Here is a 19,647-nt window from a genome sequence, read left to right as displayed (position 1 = left end):
TCTTGCTCTTCACCAAAGGCTATGCTTATGCATTGAGGGTGAATTTCATCACTGATATTTGTCTTTGTCAAGAAGTGGGTCTGATAATTGTAATGCTATTTAGAATTATATTCTCTTGTTTCTAAAGAAGGTAAGGGAGAGTACAGTTCTGTGCAATCTCAGTCCAGGATATTTACATGGATAATTTTGGAGGTATATTTTAACTATATGATAATTATGCATACATGGTGTCCATCTATACCACTTATTGCTAGCTCAGCCAATTGATAAAATGTTTTCTCCTTTATTTATAAAGTCAAAACCATGTGTCCCTGGGTGTGTCTGCCCAAAAGGATTGGTAGAAGATTCCAGTGGAAGATGCATTGCACCATCCCAATGTCCTTGTTTATTTGGAGGTGAAAAATTTTTTCCTGGAGAAACAATCAAAAGTGACTGCAATACATGGTGAGCTTAGACAAAGTGAAATAAAATAAAACCACTAAATAATATGAGACTAACAGCAGAGAATTGAATTGACTTTATTTCTTACATTCTTCACGTACATGTGGAGTAAAGATCTGTATGTTACCTCTTCATCTGAATGCGCACTGTGCAATTTATAGTGATTTTGTAATAAATAGTATATACAACAGGACAGTTAATATAGCATAGAAATAGAATTGTATCAGTGTGAATTAATCAGTCTGATGGCCTGGTGGAAGAAGCTGTTCCGGAGCCTGTTGGTCCTGGCTTTAATGCTGAGGTACTGTTTCCCAGATGGTAGCAGCTGGAACAGTTTGTGGTTGGGGTGACTTGGGTCCTCAATGATCCTTCGGGCCCTTTTTATACACCTCTCTCTTTAAATGCCCTGAAGATCACACCTACAGATGCGCTGGGCTGTCTGCACCACTCTCTGCAGAGTCCTACAATTGAGGGAAGTACAATTGCCATACCAGGCAGTGATGCAGCCAGTCAGAATACTCTCAATTGTGCCCCTGTAGAAAGTCCTTAGGATTTGGGGATTCACGCCAAACTTCTTTAACTGTCTGAGTTGTAAGAGGCGCTGTTGTGCTTTTTTTAACCACACAGCTGGTACAGACCACGAGATCCTCAGTGATGTGTATGCTGAAAACTTAAAGCTGTTCACCCTCTCAACTCCAGATCCATTGATGTCAATAGGGGTTAGCCTGTCTCCATTCTTCCTGTAGCCCACAGCAGCTCCTTTGTTTCTGTGACACAGAGGGAGAGGTTGTTTTCTTGACACTGCTGTGTCAGGGTGATGACTTCTCTGCAGGCTCCCTCATTATTATTTGAGAAAAGACCAATCAATGTAGTATCATCAGCAAATTTAATTAGCAGATTGGAGCTGTGGGTGGTTTGAGGATTATAGAAAGTCATTACTTTGTGCTCCAAATTATAGCAATTGCAAAGGTGGAACTTGGATTTGCACCAACGATCCATGTCCAAAGACCTGCCACGTTTACGGAGATGGACACTACATAACCTTTGATGGAAAACGATACAGCTTTGATGGAAACTGTGAATATATCTTTGTTGAGGTACAATTCACATTCAATGTGGCTATTACCATTTTTTTTTTGTTAATTGCAAATATACAGATTAATGCTTCAGACTTGACCTTCGCTGAAAAAAAAATTACTTGGAAAAAGTTATGGCTAAGTAGTTTACTATGTGAATGGGTCACAGTGGCTGAAATTGTAACTATTTCATTATCCTGAAAATAAGGTTAAAAAAAAAGTGGGGAAACCACATGCTCAGCATTGTGAAGTATCTAGGGGTTGCACGAGATGATTGGACATCAAATACACTACTAATTTGCAATTGGCATGTGGTGAAATCATTTGAATCATTTCAAATGTGTTATCAATAAAAAATTATCTTCAATTTATATCAGAAGTCTTTTACACTGTTTCCACATTCACATAGATAGAGTATGCAAAACTATATTCTTTATTGTAATAGTGATTTCTGGTTAGAACATAAAATATTTCATTGAAGTACTTATTTGAGATGTTCTTTAAAGGATAATATATTTACGTAAAGTGAAAAGATAATGTCAGGTATTTTGCGCTTTAACGTGACTGACCATTGGTTCTTGTCACAATTAGCTATTAGAGGAGAGGAAGCAATGTATGATTGCAACATTCCTATTTTTGCTTATTCACATCATAATTTCAAAGAATTTCATACTTTGAAATTTTACAGGTGAGATTACAAACATGCAGCAGCACATTAGATTGTGTTTTAGAAATATGAATGGTCTCTGATGCTCTGAGATAGAAATGATAATTAGACCTATGGAGTGATCCACAATCCTCAACACTACTTCAGTATAGTGATATCATGAACACTTTGTACTATGATGGACTTTGATTTTTTTTTGTTCTAGTTGTATTCCTTGTTGTATTATTTTGCATAATTTAGTTTAACTTATTTTTTTCTTGAAAATACTGTGTCTCTAGTGCTGTGTACCAATCAAGCTGCCACAAGTAATAAATTTATTGCAGTTGTGCATATGACAATGAAATCAGTTTTGGCTTTTGACATCAGCACAAATGTTTTTAAGTGCAATCAGAGATGTAAGTAAGAAGACCAGGCAAAACTGAATAATATAGTATCAAACAGGTTCTAAAGTATGAAGTGTTCTTTAGCAAACATTTTAACGTCTTTGAAAGTGCTGATGACTATTTGATGCACAGGATTCCAAGAACTCCTAATATGATCCGGCTTTTTCTCCCACCTTTGACCTTGTATTTTCTTGAGCGCTGTGAGTTATGAAGATAAATGTAATTATCATAATTATTATTATACTGGAATTATTGAACTGGTGGTGCCATCCCAGATTATAGATTGTAATCCTGCTGCACAAATTCATACATGTTTAATCATCATTAATTATCATTAATCATCATTAATTTTAGGATCAGTGTCTACGGGACTCCGGCACATTCCAAATACTGACAGAAAGTGTTTCCTGTTGTGAAAAAGGAGTTACGTGTTCAAGAAATATCCGAATCTTATTTGAGGTATATGTGCTTGGTTCTTAACAACTAAAATGTTCAATCTCTGGTATTTTGAAAAAAGATCTTCATATCGATCTCTAGGAAAATTGTTAAGCATGTGATAAACTGACCTACTTTTAAATGTACTCTGACAGGAAAAGGAAATAATTCTGCTAAGTGAAAGTGGTGTGAGTGAAGTGTCGCTTCGCAATAACCAGTGCACAGATAAATCATACACGTTTCACACTGTTGGACTCTACTTAGTCTTGACATTTTCCAATGGGATCACTGTGATATGGGACAAACGTACAAGATTTTCAGTCACATTGGATCCTAGATGGAAGGTATGTAGAGTTATAAATAAAACATTTCCTTAATTTCTGCTCGTTTGAAGAGCGCAGAACCATACCTTGAACGGACAGGCCAGAGTTTGAGGATAAATGATGGAAATATATACTGAAGATCTGCAACATTGGATCTAAAATAGAAGTAAATTGGAATTGTGGGACAAGATTTTCATTTATTTAGTGGGCTAGTAAGCAGTTATAAAATTTTGTTCCCAAATTTTTTGTTCATTGATGACATTGATCAGTAATTGGATCCATTGCCTTCAATGGGATAATAGTTTGTCAAGGGAGTGTGGAGCAGCACTATTCATCAAGAGAGGAAGCCTGTCACACTAGCATGCCAGCAAACAGAAAAGGAAGGAAGCAGTTTGGCACTATTATATGGATGGCATGCAAAACAGATTTGTTCACAGTGCCTCAATACATGTGACAATAATCAGAATCACAATCAGGTTTATTATCACTGGCATGTGATGTGAAATTTGTTAACTTAGCAGCAGCAGTTCAATGCAATACATAATCTAGCAGAGAAAATAAATAATAATTAAAATAAAAACAATAATAATAAAAAATAAACAAATCAATTACACTCCCGTATCCATTCATTCCCCCCCATCCCTCCCCACCGACCTCCCTCCAGGCACTTATCCCTGCAAATGGAAAAAGTGCTACACCTGCCCCCACACTTCTTCCCTCACCACCATCCCAAGCCCCAGACAGTCCTTTCAGGTGAGGCACTACTTCACCTGCGAGTCAACTGGGGTGATATACTGTATCCAGTGCTCCCGATGTGGCCATTTATACATTGGGGAGACCTGTCGCAGACTGGGAGACCGTTTCGCCGAACACCAGCGCTCAGCCCTCCAGCAGTGGTGGGATCTCCCTGTGGCCACACACTTCAATTCCACAGACCACTCCCACTCCGACATGTCTGTCCATGGCCTCCTCCACTGTCAAGATGAGGCCACACGCAGGTCGATGGAGCAATACCTTATCTCCCGCCTAGGTAGCCTCCTACCTGCCGGCATGAACATCCAACTCACAGACCTCCGTTGATACCCCTGCCCCCCCTTACCCCCATCCCTATCTATTATTTTAGTCAGGTTCTCTTTCTCTCTCTTTTCCCCCCTCACTATAATCTCTCCCCCCAGCCCTACCTTTCTTTCTCTTTTATTTCCCATAATTCTCCACCTTCCCCCTAGCCCATTTCCCTCCAGCCTATCACTTCCCAGCTCTCTACTTCATCCCTCCCCCCTCTTCTTATCTCCTCTCCACCATCCCATGATACTTCACTCCTGATGAAGGTTTTCAGCCCGAAACGTCGTCACTACCTCCTCCCATAGATGCTGTCTGGCCTGCTGAGTTCTGCCAGCATTTCGTGTTTTTATTTATTTCCAGCAGCTGCAGATTCACTCGTGTGTCATAAGAACAGAGCCCTGTTTTAGCCTGGGGAGGTCTGTTAATGTCCTCTTATGTGGCTTTGACATAGAAATAGCATTGGAGTCACACAACAGAAAGCATCCTGTCAAGTTCTAAACACAGTGAACCATGTCCTAGAAATTATTACTATCATGCATCAATCATCGAATCATCAATTTTCATGATCACAACATTTAATAAAGCATTATCATGCAACTTCAAATTTCTAAGAATGTATTTTTGACATTTTGATAAATATTGGGATTTGTTTAACTGAGAATAAATAATGTGAACTGAAATAAAAGCAAAAATTACTGGAAAAAAACTCAGTATGTCAGGTGGCATCTGTATACAGCAAAAACAAGTTACCATTTCAGGTCAAATTTCCATCTTTAACACACTGAAGTGTCTATGATCAGAAACATTAAAAGTTTTGCTTTCCACAGATGCCTCTTGAACTGTTGAGTATTTACAGAATTTTGTGTTTGTATTTCAGATATCTAGCAGCTTTTTTAAAATTTTCACTGAACATTATCCTAAAGCTGAAAACTCCTAAGGAGATGTTCTAGCTCATTACTGATGGGAAACATTTGCAAGAACAATCCCTGCTCAAAAGCTTGCTCAAAAGTTCAAGAAGCTGGGAAAGGCAAAGAGGGAAAGCAAAACTGACACGTGGGTGGAGCAAGAGGCTTGCCCAAGTTCTATTATTAATCAGTAATATGTTAAGCAAAAGTTTTCCATGAAATGTTAAGTCATTTAACTGAAAGAAATTTTAAAAAATATATACATATACCCCTTTCACGCCAGCTATTTTCAAGCATCTGCTGTATTTAGTTACAGGAAGCAGTTAGTGTAAAAATTTTGAATTACAAATAAGAAGAGTGACATTTCATGTTAAAGGTTGGCTTAAAACTATGAAGAGATGAACAATAAACAGCAAAAATTTGTACGAAGTTAGTTGCAAATGAGAACGGTGAAGTAGAATTGAAACAGACAATGCAATATCAAATTATTCTCCATTTAATTTTTTTTAATTTTTCATTTATGGGATGTGGGCATTGCCAGCTAGGTCAGCATTTATTGCCCATCCCTAAAGTTATGCATTAGGCAGTTTATTTCCAATTTATATTCAAAATATGTTTGTATTTGCTTTTGTCATTAAACTGTCCATATAAAATTTGTTACGTTGTTATTATAGTGAAGACCATTAGCCAGTGGATTAACTAATCAATCCAGAACTTCCCAAAAACCCTCTTTGGAGGATTCATCAATCTTTTGAAAGCAGAGTTTTCAACACACTAATCTATGGGCAAGGATGAAAGAATTTGTTTATTTATTTGCAACCTAAACTTGCTGCACAGGCCTTCATAACTAATGTCTTTGATTGCAGCTGTGATGTAAAAGACTGGATGTTTCTATAATTGTAGTCATTTTGGATTGGTAAACTCTGTGCTCCTAGAACAAGGAACTCCGAAAGATTAAGGACTGGGTTGAGAATTAACTAATTCATTAATTTATTCCATGTATATTGGTCTTACTGGACCAAGAAGTGTCTATGTGGTTTATTTATTGTACTAAAAGAGATCATTCTGATGACTTATGGAAATGGAATGAAACAAATGGTGATTTTAGAATAGTAATTGTTTTTCTTTGTTTCTCTTACTCACACAAGAATAAAGTTTGTGGTCTTTGTGGAAATTTCAACGATGAGCTTGAAGATGATTTGTCAACAAAGGGGAATTCCTTGATGACCAACTTTGTGGAGTTTGGGAACAGTTGGAAGTCCATGCGATCATGTTCCAATTCACTAAGTCGAACATTTCCTTGTGAAAACAATCCATATTGTTTAGCTTGGGCTCAAAAGAGGTGCAGCATAATTACTGGTCCCATCTTTCAAGCCTGTCATAAAATGGTAAGATACCTGCTAAATCTGAAATAAAATATTTCAAAACTGCAGCCAATATTTCTGACACTCTGGTTCCTTACTAGGTTGACCCAACTCCATATTATGAAGCTTGTGTCCAAGAAGCTTGCGCCTGTGATATGGAGGGAAAATATTTGGGATTGTGCACTGCTATTGCAGTGTATGCAGAAGCATGTAACAAAGCCAATGTTTGTATTCGCTGGAGAAACCCAGATCTGTGCCGTAAGTCTAAACGTTTAAGGTACAAAACTTCATCAACACTAATTTATGGACTGCGGAGCAGATTGGTTCACAGAGTCACATCATTTTTCATATTTATGATTGCTGCTGTTTGAAATTTGTGTTATTTTGTAATTCCAAAAATGAAAGCAGGTTTTCTTCTTTAATTCCCTGTCATTTTTGCTACAACATCCATTATCTTCTATTTTATTCTGTTTGGAAGGATACCCTTGGCCCATTATTTGTTTACTGTTTGATGGGTCACCTCAGGATTGGCAGCATTTGTATCAAATGTGTCTCCGGTCCTGCCAAAAAAGTCAGGTCACCATCACTGTACAATTATAATCCTTCAATCATTAAACAAAACACATTCAGCACTTCCCCAAGTGAAATATCCAACTGCTCTGCATTAAGTAAGGAAGGATGCCTTATAGAATAATTTTATTGATCCTCTTGACAATTCTCCTTCAGCTACCTAATAAGTCAACATGGTTTACATTTGGTAGCAAAAGTAAATTTATCAGAGGATCTGTAATTGTCCAGACAAAATTATGAGTGTTGAACACTCTAGATCAAAAACCAATATATTTAACATGTGTACAAATTTATTGTATGCCAGAGGGGACTAATATTATGTTCATTTTCTCTGAGCTGAAATTACAATTGTTTTTCTTTTATTCTCCAGCCGTGTTCTGTGAATATTATAACACCCCTGACGGCTGCATTTGGCACTATCAGCCATGTGGAACAGTAGCAACAAAAACATGCTCAAGCCATTTCGTTGGAAAAAAGTATTCTGCAGTTCTCGAAGGTACTCAATTGTTTTCAAATGTTACAATTTGTTTTCATTTTTATAGATGTTTTTCCTGCCAGACTGAGCTTCCATTATAAAATTTAAGAACAGTAATCATTTCATTATGTTGCTTCCATTAAATTATATATACTTTGATGAAACTTCACAAAGAATCACACTTTCTAATAATCAATGAATTAAAAAAAGAGGACAATTTCTGCTTTTGCTGATGCTAACACAGACACAGATCAGGACAAAGCACAACCCGACCTTAGCATTGTCCTGAACATTGCTCTGGTGTGTCAAGAAATATCTTTGATCTTAATACTTTAAAGAGTTATTTTAACATGTGTTTAAACACTCAGTGGCCACTTTATTAGATGCACCTGTACACTGTTCATTAATGCAAATGTCTAATAAGCCAATCATAAGGCAGCAACTCAAAACATGAAAGCATGCAGATCTGGACAAGAGGTTCAGACTAAACATCAGAGTGGGGAAGAGATGTGATCTTAATGAATTTGACCATGGAATGATTGTTGGTGCCAGATGGGGTGGTTTGGGTATCACAGAAACTGCTGATCTGGAATTTTCATGCACAACAGTCTCTAGTGTTTACAGAGAATGGTGCAAAATACAAAAACATTCAGTGAGTGGCAGTCATATGGGTGAAAATGCCTTACTAATGAGAGAAGTCAGAGGAGAAGGGCCAGACTGGTTCAAGCTGACAGGAAGACAACAATGGTGTGCAGTAGAGTATTTCTGAATGCACAATATGTCAAACCTTTCAGTGGATGGGCTACTGTAGCATTAGGTACAGGAGGTACCTAATAAGGTGGCCACGGAGTGTATCTTGTGCAGACAGTTATTCTTTGAGTAAGGGAGGAACCAGAATTTTTTTTAAAAGAACTCTGTTTTATAAATAAAATAAAGCAGGCACATCTGAAATCTCATCAAAATAATTGCTAGCGGTACTCGGGCTATTATTCAAATAGCACAACCCTGACAGGAGGATGGCATCAACATATAGGTATAAGAAAACAATAATGTGTATTTCGGAGCAGGAACATTAGATAATGAAAGTGTAGAAGGCAATACAATTTCAGGTAGGAGCAGACCAAGTTCAACTATGAGGGTTACAAAGACAAATTTGGAATGTAACAATGTGAAAAAATGCCATCAAATGAATATAATATGATGAATAAGATGAGTGCACTACAAGCATAAATAGCTATATAGGAAGATGATGCAATGATCATAGCAGAAATATGTCCATTTTAAAATCAAGCTGAGGGATCACCACTAGTTCATTGAAAAGTACAGAAGGGCATACTGTATGGGAATAGTAAATTATCATAGGCTAAAATAATAAGAGAATAAGGGGACAAGGGGACATATATTTAACATTGTAGATCAGGAAAACAGATGAGATGTAATAAAGAAACATGGATTCATAGTGTACAATTTGTACTAGGTTAAGCTGGTCATTTGCAGAAGATGTACAGATTTTCAAAATGGAACATTAGTCTGAAGGTTTGCCACATTTATTGAATTCATGGTAACTTATATCTCTTTCACGTTTTAGGTTGCTATGCCAAGTGTCCAGATAATGCTCCTTACTTGGATGAAAATACTATGAAATGTGTTACATTACCTCGGTGCACATGTTATTATGAAGGAAGGATTTTACAACCCGGTGAAATAACAATGAATGATTGTGAAGAATGGTAAAGTCGTCATATTAGTGAATATTTTGCATTGTTATGATCTTGAAATCCAAAATTATACCTGTAATAAAACTGAGTTTTGAATCTTTTACATACGTAACCATTCTTAAAAGGCTATAAGTAATTTTCATCAGTAAACTGCGTTACATGCTTTTTAAGATAAAAAGGATTTTTTATAAAGCTTAATCAACCCATTTTGAATTCAGGCATGCAGCTATTTGACATATTCCAATTTAGATGAACTATACAAAAACATTTAAAACTTTAAGTTCTCTGATATAAAATATAAAACATTTTATTAAAATCTTTGTTAATTTCTTTTTTGAACAAAGATAAAAATAATTGTCTTTGAAATCCTTCCCAGCTGCCACTCTTACTCACCTATTTCAATGATTTTGTTGTGCAGTATGTACTTCCATTAATTCTTTTGTACCCCTAACAAAGGTCTGCTTCCATCCTTCATTTTCTTTGTTCACTGTACCCCATGACCATTCATCCATCTCAGAGTCCATCCCTTAATAATAATCCTTCATTCCTGCATTATATTTTAATTTTTGCTGTGAATAATGAATATGTATTTGATATCACCCCTTTAAAGCTTAACTGCTTCATATATTGCAATGATGTTCTATACAACAGTCTAATCCAGAGTGCTTACTAAGTGGCCATGAATGAACCAAAAAATTTATTTAAAGATCCTCAAGTCTCTTGTTCACTCTGTTATTCATTCTACACTGAGACAGTACATTAAATAGCTTTTGCATTTTAAAAACCACATGAGGACTTTGTCCTTGGCGATGATTTTATAACAGACAGGGTTTTTCTCTTTCTGCTTCCTTTTTGTATTCATTTTGTTATCCATCATCTCTTTGTTGGTGTAAAAACATCTTTGTTTCTATTTATAGTGTGTGCCACAATGGAATCACAACTTGCCGACGTAAGTAATGTCTTCTAGCATTTATGTGTTAAAAGAATTAGTATTTATAAAGAATTATTATTTTTTCACAATAAGAGAATGTTCACTGATTTGCAGTGCATTATTAATCATATCAATAGTTGTACCTATTTTTTTATTTTAAATATATCTGAAATACTATATATCCTGAAATTCCAAATGCCAAGAATGAATTAATGCAGCAGCAAACTAGCAAAGAAAAAATTGGTTTAAGAGTTCCCTCTAATTTGTAAAGACCAGTGTGTTCAAAAGTCTTCGGCTACAAGTTTTTTGCCCAGTGACAACAATGTGAACTGATGTTTTAAGTGGAAATAAACCTGAAGCTATTCTGAGGATAATAAACTATCAAGTCCAGTTTGTTGTTCACTGTTTAAAAGACATAAAATGACTGGCAATAAGAACTTCGATATCCACTGAATTTGATCATTTTAGCTCTCTGCACTCTCACAAAACATACGTAGCAGGCAGGTAGTGGGTAATGAAGGATTTTCTTGCTGGAGCTTTTGCACACCATTCATATGTGATTTGTTTGCTAAATGACACTTTAAGAAGTCAAGTTTCCAAATATCACTCCACTTCTTCCCACTTGCAAATTCTCTAGCAACTTTTGTTTCATGACAATATACGCAGGTAACACCAGTTTCGGTATTGTACATAACATCCTTGTAGCTGCATGTTCCTGGCCTCATGAGCTTTCAGTGTACCAGTTTCTACTGTTTCATTAAACCATTCCACTTTCAATGAGCTAGCAGTTCTTCGGCACCTCACACCCTTTGCTTCTTTGGAATTCAACATAGTGAATCAATATTTTATTTCAATAAAAACAGTATAAATAAGCCAGTTCTAAAATCTGCAGACAAATCATCACAACTCCACGTTGTCAACAACCTCTGCATCAGAAGCTGGAAAAGGAATTGTGATAGTGTACGATTGTGGAATGTTGTTGTTCGTCCTTTGTCGGAGTCGAAGATGACCACGACTCCTGTCAGGTGGAGGGTTTGTGACTGTGGGTCCGGAGGTGACTGGTGAGGCCAATCCGGGCCCTGAAAGCTCTCCCACATGTGGGACACATGAGGATAGGTGCTGCAGTGGAAGTGGAGGTAGCTTGAGCCTTGCGCGCAGCGCGTTTCCTCTGAGCCTCTGCGGTGCGTCTGATTTCTGCTGCATACGCTCCTTTAGTGGTTCTGCACCACCAGGTTGGGCGGTCCAGAGCAAGCGATTCCCAGCTACTGGGATTGATGTTGAGGTCTTTGAGGGACACTTTGAGGCAGTCTTTGAAACGTTTCTTCTGTCCTCCAACTGAGCACTTGCCCTGGCTCAGCTCTCCATACAGCAGCTATTTTGGTAGACGACTGTCAGACATCCTGACGACATGGCCAGCCCATCTGGCTTGGGCTTTCTGTAGGAGGGTGTTGACGCTGCGGGTGCTAGCCCGCTCCAGGACCTTCGTGTCTGGGACTTCGTCCTGCCATCGTACGTGGAGAAGTCTGCGGAGGCAGCTCAAGTGGAAGTGGTATACTTAACATGCCAACAAGGTAGAGCTTTTGAGAGCAGCTTAAATTCCTTTGTGCACTAGTAGTAAAACAATGTGTGCTTGCACACACCTTAGAGGGAACATTGATTATAAAGTATCATTTTTTTAAAAAAAGTGAAACAGTAAGGCCAGAATCTGCTAAGCAATTTGCTCACTGGATCAAACTGTAGTCAAACTTCGGGCCAAACTTCAGTTTTCAATCTCTATCACAACTTCAACAGAAAATCTGTGGAAAACCTAAAGATATATAAACTACTTACTGACAGCAGCGGGAACAAAATGAAGACGTGTATAATTTGGTTGTAGTGTACCATACCTTTTCAGACCCAAAATTCAGACAGATCTCTTGAAAGTTATAAGGTCATCAGGTAGGAGCTTAAGAAGCGAGAAGAAGGCATGAGAACACCTTGGTGAATAGGATTAAGAAAGACACACGGCATTCTATATGTATATGAAGACAGACAGATGACTAGAATTAGACTGGGACCACTTAAAGGAGGGAAACATGCCCAGAGATGAAGAAGGTAGTGGAGGCCTTTTACGAATACTTTGCTATGGTGTTCATCGGAGAGAGGGACTTGTCAGCATAGAAGATGCTAACATGATGGAGCATGTTGAGATTAAGAAGGGGTTAGTGCTGGAGTAGGGGCAGAGGATTGGAGGATGGCAAATGTTATTCTGTTTTCAAGAAAGGTAATAGGAATAATCCGAGGAATTATAGACTGGTGAACTTATGTCAGTGGTGAGCAAACTAATGATGAGGATTCATAGAGACAGGATTTACAAGGGTTTGGAGAAGCATAGTTTTATTAGGGATTGGTGGTGTGGCTTTGTGATGGGCAGATATCTTGTCTCACCAGCCTGATTGACTTTTTTGAGGAGGTAATAAAACAATTAGATGAAGGTAGAAATGTGGATGTGGTGCATATGGATTTTAATGAGGCATTTGACAAGGTTCTCCTTGGTAATGTCATCCAGAAATCATGAAGTGTGGGATCCAGGGAAACTTGGCTATGTGGAATCAGAATTAGCTTGCCTACAGAAGCTTATATGGTGGTAGCAGATGGAATATATTCTGCCTGGAATTTGGTAACCGATGGTGTTCCAAGGGGATCTGTTCTGGGACCCCTAAAATATTTGTTATATTTACAAATGACTTGGATGAAGAAGTAGAAAGATGGGTCAGCAAGTGTGCAACTGACATGAAGGTTGGTGGGTATTGTGGATAGTGTGGAAGGTTGTCATAGGCAACAGTGGGATGTAGGCAGGATGCAGAGATGGGTGGCAAAAGAGCAGATGGAATTCAATTTGTAAAAGTTTGAAATGATAAACTTTTCAAGGCAGAGTATAAGGATAATGGCAGGATTCTTAATAGTGTTGAAGAAAAGAGGGATCTTGAAGTCTATAGATCCCTCAAGTTGCCACACAAGTCAATAAGGTGGCTAAGAACACATACAGTGTGCTGGCCTTCATTACTTGGAGGAATTGGATTCTAGAGTTGCAAAGTATTGTTGCACCACCATAAAATTCTGGTTAGAATACTGTGTTCGTTTCTGGTCACCTCATTACAGTATGGATGTGGAAGCTTTAGAGAGGGTGCAAGGGAGATTTACCAGGATGTTGTCTCCTTGCAGTCCCATAACTAGTGATGCTTTCCCTCACTAATTATACATAGAATGATACAGTAATGGATCAGGCCCTTCGACCCACTATAGTGTGCTGAACTAAATACATTGGGAAATGCACAAATACACTAATGGCTTCTGTCTACACAATGCCTAATCCCTTCAATTTCCTGCATATCTATATTTCTTTCTGAAAGTCTGCTAATTCCCTGTATCGTATTTCCTTCCATTACCACGAATGGAGGGACAATCAAGGCACCCACAACACACTATGCCCTGAACATCTCCTTTAAACTTAAATCCCTTTCACTTCAACCCTAGGAAAAATATACTGGCTGGTTACTATATCTTTCATAATCTGAAAAACCTCTATCAGATCCCTACCCAGCCTCTGCCGTTCCAAAGAAAACAACCCAGGTTTGCCCAAACTTTCCATATAGCGCATGCCCCTTAATCCAGGTAGTATACTGGAAGCCCTTTCCTGCACCATCTCCAAAGCCTCCTATCATGGGGCCGGAGGCACCACTACCACCACAATGGGTAAGTGAATAACATAGTCATTTTATCACTTCCTCTCATATCAGCCACTTTTAATTTGTAAAATATGTTGTATATTGATTCCGCTATTAATGCATCATGTTTCAAGTTGAACATAATGGATATTCATTAATTTGTTCACTGAAATAACAACACCACCAGCACCAATGACCAGCACTGAATCTATGACTATTTCCACAACCAATGAGTGATGCCTTCTCTCAATGTACACTGACTAATTTTTTTTTGTTTTAGTTGTGAAACTGCTCATTTACTCTATAAACAGATGTGCATTATTGACCATATATCCTCAGTCTCTCACGCTAGCAGCAAGCACATCATGGAGTTGAATTACACACCAAAGATCTGATGATTCAAAACATTGGTATCTTATTACAGTACACAGGAAAAGCTGCCAAGTGTAATCTACTGACAATTTAGACTTTACATTGTCAACTATTCCTCATTATTAGAAATGGAAGTTGCAAATTGCACTACACTGCATGAAATGAGTTTCTATTCACACCCACCAAATGGTGGTCATTTGACAGAATGCCTCAAATGTTCAGATGAACCATTTAAGAAATACTCTTTCTATGAGCAGTGTAGTTATATATTTGCAGTAATTTTGGTCACACTCATTTACGCAATCAGTTCTTATTTATGCAGAATATGCTGATACACTCTCACATTTGCCAATGTTCCAATTGAATGTCATGGTTGTTTATACATTTGCTTGCAGTAGAAATAACAACAAAACAATAAATGGAGATAACAACTGAATCTACCACCAGTTCCACAACAGGCAAATGATGCCTTCTTTTAATGTTAATTCACTGATATTTTAATCAAAATACTGCTGATACACTCCACAAATATATATACAGTATCTGCCCTTTATCATCCATGTCACAAATCCTTAAATTTAGGCACTCTAGCTCATGGAACTACATTTGCATTCAGAGCATTGCAGTTGGATAAATTAAGTATATATTTGCTTCCTCTGTTATAATTGACTTTATTATGTTGCAGCAAAAACAACTTCCAAGGCAGCTGAATAGTACGCTACCACCACAATGGGTAGATAAATAACACAGACATTTTATTGTTTCCTATCATATCAGACACTTTTAAAGTTGTACAATATGTTGTATGATGGTCCTGCTATTAGTCCGACAAATGTATCATGTTGCAAGTTGAATGTAATGACCATTCATGAATTTGTTCACAGAAATAACAACAACAACAGCAACAACCACCACTGAATCTATGACCAGTTCAACAATAGGTGAGTGATGTCTTCTCTCAGTGTATACAGCCCATTTTCTTTTGTTTTAATTGTAAACCTGCTCATATACTCTATAAGCTCATGTGTAGTATTGGGCATTTATTCTCAGTGTTTCAACAAATGGACTTGCAGCTCAGCAGGGCATTAAACTTCATTTGTAGACTGAGCTGTGCTGCTGCAGTAGATTAGGTATTAACTGTTTTCTTGTATATTGAGTGCCATTTATATTCTTGCAGAAGAGACAACTACCACAGTTACCCCAACCACCACTACGTCCACAACAGGTGAGTGAAGCCACTGAAAATTTATCCCGCATCCTCTGCCACCGTCTTTTATTTTGTGCAGTATGTAGATTGTTTGCTCTGCTGTTGGATCTTCCAATGTATCACATTTCAAGGTGAGCATAATTGCTTTTAATGAATTTTTTCACAGAAGAAACAACAACACCAACATCAACAACCACAACTGAATCTACGACCACTTCAACAAGAGGTGAGTGATGTACACTGATCGATTTATTTTTATTAAAACACTGCTCATAGGCTCCACAAACTCATGCGCAGTGTCCTGCCTTCACCCTCCACATTTGTGACTTCAGTTCATGGAACTGCAGATACAGTCAGTCACAAGACATCGAGTAGTACAGCACAGGGAAGGCCGACTATAGAGTCTTCTGGCTTCACTATGGATGGTGTTCCAACTCAGAACAATAGTAGTGTAGCTGTGCTCAAATTTTGTTTTCAACTTTTCATCATCCTTAATGAAAATTATAGTCTCTTGCCTTTTCAGCCCTTCAGTTTACACCTAACACAGGCCATTGAAACATAGAAATATAGAAAACCTACAGCACAATACAGGCCCTTCAGCCCACAATGTTGTGTCAAACCTGCTCTAGAAATTACTTAGGGTTACCCAAAGCCCTCTATCATTCTGAGCACCATGAACTTATCCAAAAGTGTTTTAAAAGACCCGTTCGTATCAGCCTCCAACACCATCGATGGCAGCTTCCTCCACGCACTCACCACTCTCTGCCTAAAAAAGTTACACTGACATCTCAATGGTTATTGATTTGAATATTAAATTAAGAATTCTACAAAATATTCCTTCAGAAATTGAATGCATTCCTTTCTTCAAATGATCACTCATTACACCAGTCAAGATATGCTAACTTGAATAAGAGCTCCGTCATGAGTAGAGAAATCAGGAATCTAAAATTGAGATTCCAATGGGGATAGCCTTTTGGTCTCTGTCATGGACATCTTATTACACCACCATGAGCATTGCTGACATCTTGAGATGAGGATATGAGAAGCAGAACTGCAGAGTTATGATGTTTTGTTGCTGATACATCTGTCTCTGATAGTTTGGAGTGATGGATGTTGTTTGTTACATATCCAATCTGTCATTAATTTCCATGATTCCCAAGCATTACACCTGTCAGCTACAACAGAACACCAGTATCTCGAATGCAGATCACACTCATTGCCCATTGCATGATGACCATTTAATGTAGAGCTTGTATAAGTGAATATTGTTGCTGGTTAGTTTCTGATTTTCAGTTTGGTGTCACTTGCTCAAAGTAATTCACACATTTAATCTGCACAATAAATGTCATTTATATCAGCAGTTCCACAACTGTTGAATGAAGTCTTTCCAAAATGTTTATCAACAGATACACGAGCCAAATGACATTAATAGCTCTACAAATTTGTGTGATGTATCTGAGCATGATCAGATTTGCTTTCTCTTTCACACTTACAGTTAAGCACATCATTACACACCAAAACATTGAGGAGTGAAAGAAAATTGCTACTTTATTGCAACACACAGTAAATGCTGCAAATTAATATCTACTGACTAAATAGTCTTTAGGTTTTTAACTATTCCGCACTTATTCTCAGTGTTTCAACAATTGCAGCTCAGCATGGCATTAAACTGCATTTGTAGACTGAGCTGTGCAGCTGAGGTAGATTAGGTATTAACTGTTTTCTTGTATATTGAGTGCCTTTTATATTCTTCCAGAAGAGACAACTACCACAGTTACACCAAGCACCACTACTTCCACAACAGGTGAGTGAAGCCACTGAAGGTTTTCCCTGCATCCTCTGTCATCGTCTTTTATGTTGTGCAGTATGTAGATTGTTTGCTCTGCTGTTGGATCTTCCAATGTATCACATTTCAAGGTGAGCATAATTGCTTTTAATGAATTTTTTCACAGAAGAAACAACAACACCAACCACAACTGAGTCTACGACCACTTCAACAACAGGTGAGTGATGTACACTGACCAATGTACACTGATCGATTTATTTTTATTAAAACACTGTTCATAGGCTCCACAAACTCATGCACAGTGTCCGGCCTTCACCCTCCACATCTGTGACTTCAGTTCATGGAACTGCTGATACAGTCAGTCACAAGACATCGAGTAGTACAGCACAGGGAAGGCCGACTTTAGAGTCTTCTGGCTTCACTATGGATGATGTTCCAACTCAGAACAATAGTAGTGTAGCTGTGCTCACATTTTGTTTTCAACTTTCCATCATCCTTAATGAAAATTACAGTCTCTTGCCTTTTCAGCACTTCTGTTTACACCTAACACAGGCCATTGAAACAGAGAAATATAGAAAACCTACAGCACAATACAGGCCCTTCGGCCCACAATGTTGTGTCAAACATCCACCTGCTCTAAAAATTACTTAGGGTTACCCAAAACCCTCTATCGTTCTGAGCACCATGAACTTATCCAAAAGTGTTTTAAAAGACCCGATCGTATCAACCTCCACCACCATCGATGGCAGCTTCCTCCACGCACTCACCACTCTCTGCCTAAATAAGTTACGCTGACATCTCAATGGTTATTGATTTGAATATTAAATTAAGAATTCTGCACACTATTCCTTCAGAAATTGAATGCATTCCTTTCTTCAAATGATCACTCATTACACCAGTCAAGATATGCTAACATGAATAAGAGCTCTGTCATGAGTAGCGAAATCAGGAATCTAAAATTGAGATTCCAATGGGGTAGCCTTTTGGTCTCTGCCATGGACATCTTATTACACCACCATGAGCATTGCTGACGTCTTGAGATGAGGATATGAGAAGCAGAACTGCTGCTGATACATCTGTCTCTGATAGTTTGGAGTGATGGATGTTGTTTGTTACATATCCAATCTGTCATTAATTTCCATGATTCCCGAGCATTACACCTGTCAGCTACAACAGAACACCAGTATCTCGAATGCAGATCAGACTCATTGCCCATTGCATGATGACCATGTAATGTAGAGCTTGTATAAGTGAATATTGTTGCTGGTTAGTTTCTGATTTTCAGTTTGGTGTCACTTGCTCAAAGTAATTCACACATTTAATCTGCAGAATAAATGTCATTTGTATCAGCAGTTCCACAACTGTTGAGTGAAGTCTTTCCAAAATGTTTATCAACAGACACACGAGCCAAATGACATTAATAGCTCTACAGATTTGTGTGATGTATCTGAGCATGATCAGATTTGCTTTCTCTTTCACACTTACAGTTCAGCACATCATTACACACCAAAACATTGAAGAGTGAAAGAAAATTGCTACTTTATTGCAACACACAGTAAATGCTGCAAATTAATATCTACTGACTAAATAGTCTTTAGGTTTTTAACTATTCCGCACTTATTCTCAGTGTTTCAACAATTGCAGCTCAGCATGGCATTAAACTGCATTTGTAGACTGAGCTGTGCAGCTGAGGTAGATTAGGTATTAACTGTTTTCTTGTATATTGAGTGCCTTTTATATTCTTCCAGAAGAGACAACTACCACAGTTACACCAAGCACCACTACTTCCACAACAGGTGAGTGAAGCCACTGAAGGTTTTCCCTGCATCCTCTGTCATCGTCTTTTATGTTGTGCAGTATGTAGATTGTTTGCTCTGCTGTTGGATCTTCCAATGTATCACATTTCAAGGTGAGCATAATTGCTTTTAATGAATTTTTTCACAGAAGAAACAACAACACCAACCACAACTGAGTCTACGACCACTTCAACAACAGGTGAGTGATGTACACTGACCAATGTACACTGATCGATTTATTTTTATTAAAACACTGTTCATAGGCTCCACAAACTCATGCACAGTGTCCGGCCTTCACCCTCCACATCTGTGACTTCAGTTCATGGAACTGCTGATACAGTCAGTCACAAGACATCGAGTAGTACAGCACAGGGAAGGCCGACTTTAGAGTCTTCTGGCTTCACTATGGATGATGTTCCAACTCAGAAC

At 38.0% G+C, this 19,647-nt stretch overlaps 1 protein-coding gene across 1 annotated transcript in view; it reads left to right on the top strand.

The window, feature by feature from the left end:
* LOC140738191 (uncharacterized) overlaps positions 1 to 19,647 on the top strand; it is a 120,407-nt gene that overhangs the window by 25,931 nt on the left and 74,829 nt on the right. Inside the window, exons 21-36 of the mRNA XM_073065303.1 lie at positions 296 to 444; positions 1,400 to 1,538; positions 2,922 to 3,026; positions 3,158 to 3,346; positions 6,441 to 6,680; positions 6,758 to 6,914; positions 7,597 to 7,722; positions 9,290 to 9,431; positions 10,337 to 10,368; positions 15,314 to 15,370; positions 15,607 to 15,654; positions 15,803 to 15,862; positions 17,393 to 17,440; positions 17,589 to 17,639; positions 19,171 to 19,218; positions 19,367 to 19,417. Of these exons, the coding sequence (XP_072921404.1) occupies positions 296 to 444; positions 1,400 to 1,538; positions 2,922 to 3,026; positions 3,158 to 3,346; positions 6,441 to 6,680; positions 6,758 to 6,914; positions 7,597 to 7,722; positions 9,290 to 9,431; positions 10,337 to 10,368; positions 15,314 to 15,370; positions 15,607 to 15,654; positions 15,803 to 15,862; positions 17,393 to 17,440; positions 17,589 to 17,639; positions 19,171 to 19,218; positions 19,367 to 19,417 (1,642 nt within the window). The remainder of the gene's footprint in view (positions 1 to 295; positions 445 to 1,399; positions 1,539 to 2,921; positions 3,027 to 3,157; positions 3,347 to 6,440; positions 6,681 to 6,757; positions 6,915 to 7,596; positions 7,723 to 9,289; positions 9,432 to 10,336; positions 10,369 to 15,313; positions 15,371 to 15,606; positions 15,655 to 15,802; positions 15,863 to 17,392; positions 17,441 to 17,588; positions 17,640 to 19,170; positions 19,219 to 19,366; positions 19,418 to 19,647) is intronic.

This window comes from Hemitrygon akajei, chromosome 14 (assembly GCF_048418815.1).
Source record: "Hemitrygon akajei chromosome 14, sHemAka1.3, whole genome shotgun sequence".
Lineage (NCBI taxonomy): Eukaryota > Metazoa > Chordata > Chondrichthyes > Myliobatiformes > Dasyatidae > Hemitrygon > Hemitrygon akajei.
Note: the sequence above shows the minus strand (reverse complement) of the source record. Positions and strands in the feature narration are given on the sequence as shown.